Consider the following 12,629-nt stretch of genomic DNA (forward strand, 5'->3'; position numbering starts at 1 on the left):
GAGTTGCTCATTCTCGCCTGTTTGTAAATCCTTGGTTTTCGTTTCCTGAATAGTTTTCTATCGTTTTAAAGGAAGCAAGCATCCTTTTCGGTGTTTAAACTTTAAATAAGCTTATATTTTACTTGATATTAAATTTATTATTAAATATTATTGTTATTGTATTTAATTAATACTTGATATAAATATGCTTTAACTCGTAAAGTTCATTCAATACGTTCAGTACCAGTTGTCATTACACGTCATCTTCCCATAGCTCCTAATGGGTTCTGCCTCCTGTATTCTACAGAATGCATTTAATAACTTCGTGCTAGTATACGAGGACTGTTTAATGGTAAACCTGAAAGAAAATAACACAATCAGAAACACTTTCATTTAATACGCATTTAATTTAATACTTTATTAAATTTTTATTTTTTTATTCATTAAGTACAAAAGGTTCATATGATAATTAAGTATTTAATGAACGTAATAATTCGTCAACTATATAGGTCTTTCTTATATATTTTACCCAACATTTTTTTTAAATACTTAAGTGAAATTATTGACAAAACTCGGTAGAAAAATATTGGAAAAAGGCGAAAAGCGTAGGCTTTTTTTCAATATAATAAATATATAAGATTATTAAAACCTTTTGTGGGTAAACCCAAATAATTATTACGTATCCAATTAAAAAATAAAGCCTGCAAAAATAAATTAACCATAAATTCTATACAATTAACCCATATAAAAAATAATTACCTAATGTAAGGTCTAGGTTCAAAATTTGTGATATGAATGGATGGGGGTGCAAAAAACCCACGATTTCAAAATATTACGTAACATTAATTTAAAGGCCACAATCTATCGTGGAAGCAAAACTAGAGGAAAACTCCAGCCCCCAAATCCTCTGAATACTGATTAGATAATGAGAAATTAAAAGATTAAAACGTCAACTTGCGTTGGTTGTTTGTTCGTATGCAGAGAAACTTGGCAACGCAACCGCGAGACATTCTTGAGCAGTTTTTATTATTATATTTATTCTTGTTGTTCAATATTTTATAGCCTTTCAGGCTATGATTGTGCTTTTGCGTAACTTTTCTTCTACAATAAATTTTATTTAATGTTACAATCCCTGACACCAGGAAAATTCACATTAAAAACTAAAAAAATGGGTGATTTTTCAACAAATAATTTAGCACCAAGGTTAGGTGTAAAAGTATCTTCAAAATTACGCCATTATTTCAGTGGGGAGAGTAGTTTGACTTTCCGTGACCACCGATTCGTTTTCGTGAATTTCATCATCGCCGGCCGAAATTGGTCCCGAATCATCCATAACTTCAGTTTCGTTTTTAACGCAATCGTCATTATCACTAATCAATTCCGTTTGTTTCGATTCGCGACCCGAACTAGAGGTCAAACTAGATTGACCCGGTGACCTTAAAGTTACTTCGCGATTATCCGAACTGTCTTCCATAGGTACTTGATCGCCCTTAGTTTGATGAGTGTCGTTAACGTGTTGGTCTAACTGGTCCATAGTTTCGTACAGGTCTCCGCAAAGGTTGCACTGATGCTCGAACAATTTCTGGTGAACCTCGGTTTGGTGCAGCCGCAAAAGCCGCACCGAGGCGAAAGTTCCTGAACAAGAATCGCACTGATGCGGGGTAGGGGATTGAACAGCGTGGAATGTTTTCATGTGTTCCTTTAGACGCGACCTGCGTCCGAATTTTTCATCGCATAACATGCAAGAATACTGTTTAGATCCGCTGCAATGTGACTTAACATGAGCTTTACGCGTTTCGCGGTGCGCGAATCGTTTTCCGCAAACGGGACAAGCGTAAGGTTTAGGTTCATCGCAGTGACTTTTCATATGAATGGCTAATGTTTTGGAATGCGAAAATTTCTCCGGACATTCCGGACACTCGTTTCTCGCTTCCGATTGGTCTGCCGTGGGTAAGACGTCTTTTTTATCCTCGGAAACGTCGCCCATAGCTTCTCCGTGAACGTTAAAAAAGTGATCTTGCATCTCGTTCGACGTATGAAACGACATAGGACAAAGGGAGCACTTTAACGGACCTTCTTGTGGAACTTCACTCGGAAGTGAAGTTAAGTCACCACTTCCGGCACGATGTTTCTTGCTATGATTGGCTAGATTGTTCGAATTACTGAAGGTTTCGTTACATTCGTTGCAACGATAGGTTTGGGGAGTTGGTTTTTCGTCCGTTTCCATGGCAATTGGATGATTCTCGTGCAGGTACGAGTGATGGTCCAATTCTCCCCGGAAGAAAAACCTTTGGTGACATTGCCCGCAATCGTAAGGCCGGGCGTTCAGGCCATGTTCTAACATGTGTTGCTGAATAGCGTGAGGCGATGTAAAGACAGAGCTGCATAAGTAGCAGGTGTAACTAGTACATCCTTCGAAAGTGTGCTCAATAAGGTGGCATTGCAATTTGGCCGGAGAGTCGAAAACGTGTTGGCACAATCGGCACTCGTGCTCCGTCCCTTCTTGAAGAACGTGGGTGGTTACGTGCTCTTGTATTTCCGCTTCCGTTCCGAAGCTAATTTGACACTTGATGCATTGATACGTTTTATTATGCTGTGTTAGCTGGTGAGATTCAAGTTCGGCCATAGATTCGAACTTAACTTGGCAATCGACGCAACGTAAGTCTTCCACCGCGTTTACGTCATTCGTGACGTTAATATTCGCGTTAGACGTTGCCGCGGCAACGGCTGAAACGGATGCCGCGGCGGCGGCGACTAAGGCCCCAACCGCGGCGCTTTTGGAATGGAAACAATCCTTGCACATGTAGGTATGACCGCAATCTTGCTTCCCCGTAATTATTAAATGGTGCGATTCGAACCGACGCCCACAAACGCAACATGGAAATAACAATTCCGTGCTTTGCACATTTGGCACCTCGCCAAACACTTTCTGTAAGTGGAACTTGGCGTGCATTTGAACTTCAACGTCCGACGCTAAAGACTGCCTACAAATGACGCATGGGAAGGGCCATCCGCTCGTGGCCGTGTTCCCAGTTTGGTTATTGTGTTGTTGAAAATGCGAGTAGAATTGTTCTTCGCTTTTTAGCGAAGATCGGCAAACGAAACACGACATACCCGACACCAATTTACAATGAGTGAGTTTGTGTTCAGCTAAGGTGGTAGCCGAGGGACAAATCTCGTCGCAAATGTTACACTTATGTTTACTCGGGCTTACCGTATGCGCCTTCATGTGATTTTCCAATTCGGTTCGCGATTTACACGATTCGCTACAGTACGCGCAGTAAAGGGATAAGGTCGTCTGTCCTGACCTTTGCGACCCGGAAGTGCGAATATTATGCGCTTGGCGTCGGTGATTAGACAAGGCGTTATCTGATGGGAACGTCGCGTCACAAATATCGCATTTTAGTTCTTTTCGCGAACCAATGGTGGCAGAGGACGCGCCTAATCCTGTACTATCTTCCGACGGGTTCATCGTGACGCTCTCGCTTCTAGACCTGCTACTTTTCATGCTGAGGTTCTGAGCCATGTCTACCGTGGAACTGCTGGTGGTAGTTGGTTCAATCACGTTGATACTGGCGCCGTTCACTCCGGTTGAGGAATTGTCTTTGCCACGATTATTTAGGGTCTCGCCCGAATGTCTGGTTTGCATGTGTTTGTCAAGGAGAAATTCTATGTGGAATTCTTCATCGCAGAATGTGCACGAGTATGGTTTCTTATGAGTTCCCGCGTGAAGTTGCAGTTGCAATTCGTTGGCGAAACTCTGGTCGCATAAAAGGCAGCGGAAAGGATGCAGCAAGTTCTTGGCTTGCATCAAATGATTTGAGCGAACGTGGTTCTGCGAGAGAAAAATTAAAGAAGGTATATTATTGGTACGCGATTGTGAACGAGAAAAATACCCCTAACTCTAGTTTGTAAGAAGTTGATTAAAATTAAACTGATTATCACGAAAAATAATGCGTTACCTGAAAATCTCGCAAGGACGTAAAAACAGCCGAGACGCAAGTCGTGCATCTGAACATTCGACATTCGTTGCTATGTTTGACAGCAAAATGAACCTGGATGGCCACTTTCGAGTCGAAGAGCTCCTTGCACATGGAACATCGGTACAAATGATAAGCGTGCAAATCCATCAAATGCTTTTGCAGCTCGTCCGGTTTTGAGAACATCTTCAAACAAGTTTGGCAAGCGTATTCCGTCACGGTAGACAAAAAGTGAGTGGCCAAATGATTGTCAAGACGATCCTCGCTAGGAAATTCTTCATCACATTCGGGGCAGTTGAACTTGAGGACAACAGCGTCCAAATGAGTCTTCAAATGAGAACGGAATGATTCAAAGTCCTAAATTAAAGTAAAACACATAGCAAAATTGAAACCGATGTAAATATGTTAATGCCTTCCGAGATCCAATTACTTAAGTAACAAAATCAGAATGATTACCGGAAATCCTGCATTGCACTGCGAACATAGCAACGTTCCAGGATGCGCAAATTGTGATCCAGGTGTTGTACCATTAAACATGCTGGTGTCCATTTGATTTCTTGATTTTGACGAGTTTTTGTTCGATTCTTCGGGACTTCCTTTACCATTGACCATTTTGGAATCATTGGGAGATTCGGAAGCTCGGTTTCTCCTATCAGGACTCCTTGACTTCCTGCTATCACTTCTGTTAGAGGATGACCTTCCGACATTGTCCAGATTCGTTTCGTGTACATTTCGAATATGTTCGGCCAAACTCAAGGTGCTATTGAATCCCATCGTGCAGTGAGAACAGAATACTGGTTCGCCTCGACCAATGGACGAGTTTTTAGCTCCCATTTCCGCAAAGCTGTGCGAATTTAAGGTGTGTTTTTGCAAGGCGTGGACGCTTGAGAACCTCAAGGTACAAAACTCGCAAGGGTACATCGAAGAACTACCAGAGCCGCCGCCACCTTTTGACGCACCAGTACTTCCTGTTGTGGAAGCGGAACTTCTCAATTGTTGCGATGATGAACTCGGTGGTGCAACGCTCGGACTGGGTGGAGAGTTGCCGTTTAGCGGCAAAACTGACGGGATATGAAGTACTTGAATATGAAGTTGCAGGGCTTCGAAAGACGTGAAATCGGCTTTGGCGCAAAATCCGCAAGTTAGTTTAGACCCCGGACTGGTCAACAAGGCGGGACGAAAGAGAGGCGTGTCCATTTTGGTTGTTAAACTGACTCCGTTCATAATGGGAACATGAGATTCGTGAACCTTGATTAACAAACAGACAACAAACATAGAACAAATTAATTCCTACGAATTACAGATATATTTAAGAGAATGTATCAAGCCAAGAAACTAAATAAGACAAGAGAAAGTCCAACTGTAATCATACGCGAATAATTCCAACGTATTCCAAACTTACTCTTAATATTTAAGCACTATTCCAAATTTAAAATCTAATATCTGAATATTTTCAAATAAAAACATAAGAATCCTATTATAAAATGTATTTGTTGGCACGCACTTTCCTTATAGGGGGAGGTGAGGTTATTAGTCGAATCATCGGAAAAAATCTATGCCTAATTCGTATTAAAATTTGTAGCACGTATTATCTGGTTGGCTTGATTTTTCACCGTCGTTCAAAACTGATGGTTTTTTAAGTCTACATTTTGAAAAACACACCCCCAAAGTTTCTCGGGCCTTATTTTGCCCCCTAGTCGTCCAGAAAAGGTTTAATTCTTATCTCTAGTTTATGTGTTGCTAAAGCTAGTTATTTTTGAAGCGAAGGTGGCCAGCGGCTTTTGCACCACCGATACCACCTCCTCTTTAAAAGTCCTTTAAAGGGACACTTAACGCTCGTATCAAATCAGACCGAAGATTCCCTTAAAAAGAAAAGAACCACCACTATTGGCCATCTCTTTCATAAATATCAGTAGCCAATGTTTATATGACAATCTTCCGAACGCATCCAAAAACTCCAATTCCCAAATTTCATGAATATAAATTTGTTAAACTCGTTATAGTTAGCACTCTTTCGAGTATCACTTTAAACTTCTTAAACTCTCTTTAAGTCGAAATCTAAATCTCTGGGAGTAGGGACGAAGTAAAACGAAGAAAAAAAGGTGCCCCCGAGCCACCGTAATTCCCCAAATTCTCATTTTGTAGTCAAATCCATCGCCCAGCTATCTCAGATTTTCTTCGTAAATATTCTCCTTTTTACTCGGGCCTTAATTGTCCAATCGATTATACGATTTTTAGAGCTAAAAAACACACCAGGCGCTCAAGAACAAAGTTTGATTTTTATCCTACATTCTTATTGGACAGTAGTAAAGCTATCTACTTGGAAAAGTTTTCCGTCATTTTTGAATGACAGGGTGGTGTTATCGGTTCAGGATTTTTTGATTTTTCCTTTCTTTTTCATTTCGTTATTGCCCCGAACATAAGCGAATGAATTATGTTAAGATTAGGGTCGTTATCAACCACAGTCTATATAGGTTTTTTTATCCTGGTAATTACTATTTAAGCTTACGCTTTCGAATACCATTTATTTTATATTTTTTTCATTCGAATTTAGGTTATGATGAATTGTTTGTTAAAAGTTTAAGAGTTTGTATTAAATTTTATAGAAGGAGCCATTACGGTATTACTAAGGTAGATTTAAGGTAAATTAACTTGGGTAAATATGACATAATTTACAAGATTGTTTAAAAAAATATAAGAAGACAGGAATACATGTACAGTACGTATTCTTTGATGCAGAAGCTCTGCCGTGTTTGTTTGTCTACTGATATTTTTACCAAATATAAAATGGTTATACTGTATATGAAAATAATAAATAAATTTTTAACGTGTTAAGTAAGTGGGATTTATATTGCAATTTATAAATGTCAAAATATTTATTTATTTATTTAGTTTTTGTAAACAACTGTAATAAATAAAATAGTATTTATTTGTGTCGGCAATCTCTCTACTAACATTGCGTAATTAATTTCCCCCTAAATCAAAAATAGTTTTAAAAATAATTATTTTAATTATTTAATAGAAAAAAGTGGATCTATCCGTCACCCCCAAAAAATGGGTGTAAATAAAAAAAAAATCACTCAAATTATTTGCATAAATTATTGCAAATAATCTATAACTCAAATTTTAACTATATACGCTAAGGGTGTGTGTGATCGGTCCCATTTCATAAAATCATAAACCCTTTTAATGTACTATATAAAAATATGAAATTAATTTCATTTCAATCAAAATGTGCCCACCCCTTTGAAAAAAAAAAACCCAAAAAGTTTCAATTGGGGGCGCGGACATTCGATTGAAAATGCTCCGTCGCATATTAATTCTAACCGCTTCAATCGGAATCGCCTTTTCAAAGTAAAAAAAAAAAAAAGAATTAAAAAAAAAAGCCTCCGGCAGCCATCGATTTGGGAAAAAATCGAATTCGATAATTTGAAATTTCACGCTGAAAATTCGGCTAATTATTAAAACACCGAAGAAAAAAATATCGATACAATTGTACCACCCTAACCAAAAAATTAAGTAGATAAACGCGAAACATTTAACAATTTTCTAAATTAATTGTTATATTAATTGATTATATTAATAAATATTCATTTTTAATATCTTTTATTTAAAAATATTTCTCATCAAATCCAAATTCTGACTGAATCAGTTAAGGCTTTCGGACAAAGGCTAGCAGTTCAATTTGTATCAGTCCTGGACTAACTTCTCTCACCGCAAGGGAGTAACAACACTGCAATGGAGAACTTAGGGAATTCTAAGTTAGTTAATGCTAAGACAGAGGGGAGGAAATTTCTCTTGTGACAATTATTTATCAGTTTCGTTTACTTCGAATTAATCTACTTCTACCTGAACCGATCGCCCAGGGTACCACCACCATCGGATCGAAATAAAACGAATAGATGCGGGGAAAAAGGATTTGCTGGAATTTAGAAGAAAGAAATCGCCATCTAAGTTTGGGTCTCAAATTGGTGGATAAAACCAGTTTTTAATTGTATGTTTTGGTGCATAGTTAGAGTGCTATTAACTATAAATCTCTTACGTGATAAGCGGTACGGTTGACAGGCTACAATTTGCTACTATTTTTGACTCTCGGGGAGACCCGTGAAGAGGTTTAAAATATATTCACGGCCCGGGTAAATCAGAATTTAGAAAATTTTGGAAAACGGGCTCATCGCGCGCCCACCACGCCAAGTAAATCAATACAAGTCGTAATAAAAATTGAGGAAAGTCTCTTTATAATCCCCCTTTGAAAGGAACCGATCTGCCAACTCAAAGTCATCAATAAATGACAATAGTTTCTGGTATCTGAGTGCCTTCTTTGTCACCGGAGCTAAAGATCGGCTTGTCAAGTTTGTACAATTGTTTAGTTATTGAAGAATGATTCAGATTCAGGAAGAACGTTTGATTTGACGTTGAATCATTGACTCTAGGCAAGTTTAGTTTAAAAGTGGCTTCATATTGTTAAAGAGCGTTTCAAGAGCTTCAAAATGAGACCGTGTAGGTCATAATTGTATTATAATTAAGATATTTCTAGGGCTGCAAACTGAGAGCTCAGCGAACCAGAAATGAAATTAATTATGCGACGGTATTTTTTAGTGGTCTATTGGTTAGGCATCAACGTATTAGTTATATAATTGCCTTTAAAAAAGAAAAAAGAAATTTTATTTCTATCGTTAACCCCGAGGGCACTGTTAACCGCCTCTTTACGTAAGGAGGACCCAGCTGTGGGTCAATGTTTTGATCGATTTTTAAAAATTGACCAAATATTTTTCTATCTCAAAAACTATATCCTATATTGGACCATTAACAAAAATGGATTTATATAATCGAAAGATTTGTCCGTCTTAGTGTCTTTTTATAGACGCAACAATCTAAAATCAATTTCTAAAATTATTTTAAAAAAATAAATAAAAATGTTTTTTCCCCAAGAAGAAAAAACAAAAAAACATTAGATTGATTTTGATTTTTTTAAATCCGATTTTAAAAATAATTGCTAATAATAATAATATAAAAATATTTATGCCTATATCGAGCAATACCTTGTTATATTTTCAGCCCTCTGCTCCGATCATAATAACTTGGAAAATTGTCGAGATGGGACAACGCCCAAAACCAAAAAATATAAGAATTAGAAACCCCCTCAATTATAATATATGGTAGCTAGCTTTAATATTGGAAAGATATTTCAGCCTTTTTTTTGCCATATAAACCTAATCGTTTAAAACATTTTTCCAATGCATTCAATACGGTTTCGATTAACTTTAACAAAAAAGATTTTACACAATTCACTCGGTATACCATTTATTTTAAAATATTCCTGATTAACCAATAAAAAAAACACCACGATTTTCACACCCCTTAACGCGAGAATTAAAACATTTTCACACCGACTAAGTAATAAGTCGGTTTTAAGTATTTTAAAAATTAAATTAATAATCTAGTTGGTTAAATAAAGATTGTAAAGACAAAATTAAAGCACTGCCCTTCAAACGTCGCCTCTGGTTAAAATATGAATCTCAAATAAAACGTGGTGTCGTTTTATACAGCGCGAGAATTAAATTAAATTATACGTTAAAGGGTTATTGAAATGCTACGGAATAAAAGCTTCAAAACGAGCTACCGCGTAGTAAGTTAAAACCCTTCAATACCCCTTTAATATCGCTACCGCCAAATGATTGTTGGAAGGCTGTTTTAACTTAGTCCCTGACATTGTGAAAATCGTGGAACCGTCGAATTAATAGCCGATAATTTCGATAAACAAAGACGATAAGAATTTCGAGCTTAATATTAAAAAATATATATATATATATTAGGGAGGTATTCTTTCTTTTTTTTCTTTAAGTAACTTAAACCCTATTTAATATCATGAAGAAATAAAAAAAGGATTTTATTTAATAAAACATGGGAAGAAGTGTGTATAATTTATTACCCCTTGAGAGAAAATGTCAATAATTTTAGGGGTAAAGTCACGATCATGTTTTAAGGGGGGGGACCAACCATCTTTGAATTACGGCGGGAGGACCGAGAGGAAACCGCCAAAAATTAATGAATCTCGACTCCTGAGTCCAGAGTATAGGAAAAAAGGATCAGCGATTGATAAAAGCTGAAGCTAAAGCTAAAAAACCCCTTATAGATTTTTGTAAGATCGTTTTAAACAATTTAAAAAATATATCATTAATTACATTATCGGGCGACGAAAGCTCCATTGTAAAATAGTGGATGCCCTTATAATTATTATTACAGGAATATCACGGCATCTTTTTCGTGTTATCGGACGTATTTAATGAATAATTCGATCGTTACGTTATTAAATCGATAAATATCGTGGTACTATTTTAACAGTCGATTGATTGTTGCGTTGATAGTTAATTTGATAAATCTTTATATAGATATATCCGCCTTATCTAATTTTAAATTAAAATGTTATGTACCTACTATTAAAAATTTTATATGGTGTGTTAATTATAATATAATTCTAAGTAAATATGCCACGAATTATTTAACAAAATATCCTATTGTTACGTGAAAAATCTCCGTACCCTTAGAACCCAAAAACAATTTCTCTTGAATTCTGACCAAAAATAAAACCCCAAAACAATTTTTTTCTTAAAAAAAAACCAGGGATAGATTTGATTTTAGAAGTAGGAATGGAGAACAGAGTAATTTGGGCGCGCGTCAAAGTCCCGGACCGCCTTCCACGGGACGGAGGGGTACGAAAGAAGAGGCGGGTCATAGTGACAGAAGTAAAAAGGAATTACGTATTTTTCGCCGTCCCCGTCAGCAACGTCATCAAAACGTAGTTCAAATGAGACAATAAGATAATTTAAACTTTTCGTTACGTGTTGGAGGGAGGGGCTCTATACTAGGCTATGAGTTGGACTAAAGTAAATATTTACTAACCGTTCCGTTCTCCATTCCTACTTCTAAAATTAAATCAATCCCTGAAAAACCAAAAATACAAAAGTAAGATCTTACCTTTTTATGTTTCTCCAAGGCTTGTTGCGAGACGAACTCTTCCCCGCATATCAAGCACGCACTGCGATGAGTTTGTTCAAGGTGAAGACGTAGACCATCCGGTCCAGGACATAAAAGGGCGCACAGGGCGCAAGGTAACAAGAATGGCGAATTAGAGGACGAAGAACTTCCGCCTCCGCCACCCATGGCGTGCAAGGAAGCCGAAGCGTGCATCGGAGAAGTACGGTTTCGTTCCCGATGCATTTCTCCGTGGCTCTACAATAAGTCAAGAAATTTTTATATTAACTTCTTAAAATGAAAAGAGCTAAGTTTATTGACAATATCTCCTACAAGAAGATGAGCGACTGTAAAACTTTTAACTTCATAATTTCACGCTAAAGGAATCTTGACTCGAGATTATAATCTTAACGTGTTTGTAATTTCTTTGAAATATTTAGAGATTAAACTTTGTAAAAATCAGATAAAACTACGAACTACACTGCCAATCAAAATATTTTAAAAAACCCACATTGCCCACACACGTCTGTATTTGACGAAACGAATGCATTCCGCGGTTATACTTAAAATTAAATAAATTTCATTTAGTTAAAATGTAATAGACAAGAATGTAATGTATACAAGAATTTATGCCACCCGAAAAGGCTTAAAATGCAATGCTGATAATTAATAATCCAAAAGTCTAAGCCTAAAATTAAGTTCTTAAAATATAAAGGTTAAATACAATTAATTAAAACCTTGAAGACACTTAAAAAAATGTCGACATTATTTGTCGCAACAAGTTCATTAACTAAAGTTTCATTTTTAATCACCTCTTTTAATTGGGAGGAATAATATTAAAGTTAAACAAGCTATACGTCACCCTTGATTAAGGCTCTCGTTTTTTCTATATAAAGGATATTAAAAATTTAATATAACAACCGCAAAATCATGTCGCCCCTTTTTAACGTGTCTTTTTAATTGGGAGAGAGAGAGAAAAATATTAGGTAGATTTAGCATTTTAAAATCATTTTTCACTACAGCTTTGTCAATTTCTTGGATCAGTACATTAAAGGACGTAGTTTAATTACGAGTCCGTGGGGGCCCACTTCATTAAAAAAAATAATGTATAGATAATATTAATTCAACTAGTATGCCCTTAATTGCTCGCTGTGGTGTTGTAATGTCAGAAGGAAATTAACTAAAAGTTATCGAGAAACGTTAGGAAGTAATAAACTACGCGTGCAAGAAAAGATTCAACTTTGATTGGTTATAGGGGCCTAGAGAAATTCCAAAATTATAACACATTAAAGGTAATAATAGAAATAATTAAGGGACCACTCTAAATAGCGCCTGAGAAGCCCAAATCCCCTGGACCTGTCTGTTGGCAATTCAATAATTACTCCTAATGGTAGGCGTACCCGTTTTGCTATAACTTTGGATTAATCTAACATGTGGTAACGGATAAACTTATCTGGGAGAGTGATTAAAAAATGTTCTATGTCATATTCCTAGAAGCGACATTAATTAATTAATAAAGTCTTTAGGGGAGAGAGTCGCAATCGCGACATTGGGGGCCAGCGAACAGCTGATGGTTTATAGGATCAAGGAAAAAAGTCTCCTCCCCTCCGTGACTCAAACAAGGGGGCGATAAGAAATGTAAATATTTCAGATTAGTATCTTTCTCTCTCTCTTTCCATCCTTGGTAAAAAGAGT

The 12,629-nt window shown here is 36.8% G+C and overlaps 1 protein-coding gene across 3 annotated transcripts in view; it reads right to left on the reverse strand.

The window, feature by feature from the left end:
* Window positions 1-366: 366 nt before the first annotated feature.
* Window positions 367-12,629, reverse strand: part of LOC149658559 (uncharacterized) — a 121,346-nt gene continuing 109,083 nt past the window's right edge. For all 3 annotated transcript variants that reach the window (XM_089844145.1, XM_089844146.1, XM_089844147.1), the window contains 5 exons: window positions 10,938-11,192; window positions 4,416-5,207; window positions 3,942-4,316; window positions 1,212-3,814; window positions 367-1,077 (listed from right to left, as the gene is read on the reverse strand). In XM_089844145.1, coding sequence (XP_089700271.1) covers window positions 921-1,077; window positions 1,212-3,814; window positions 3,942-4,316; window positions 4,416-5,207; window positions 10,938-11,192 — 4,182 coding nt within the window. In that variant the 3' untranslated portion in view covers window positions 367-920. The remainder of the gene's footprint in view (window positions 1,078-1,211; window positions 3,815-3,941; window positions 4,317-4,415; window positions 5,208-10,937; window positions 11,193-12,629) is intronic.

Source organism: Phalangium opilio, unplaced genomic scaffold (genome assembly GCF_054372755.1).
Source record: "Phalangium opilio isolate 3A_F unplaced genomic scaffold, DU_Popi_V2 ptg000075l_1, whole genome shotgun sequence".
In the NCBI taxonomy this organism is placed as follows: Eukaryota; Metazoa; Arthropoda; class Arachnida; order Opiliones; family Phalangiidae; genus Phalangium; species Phalangium opilio.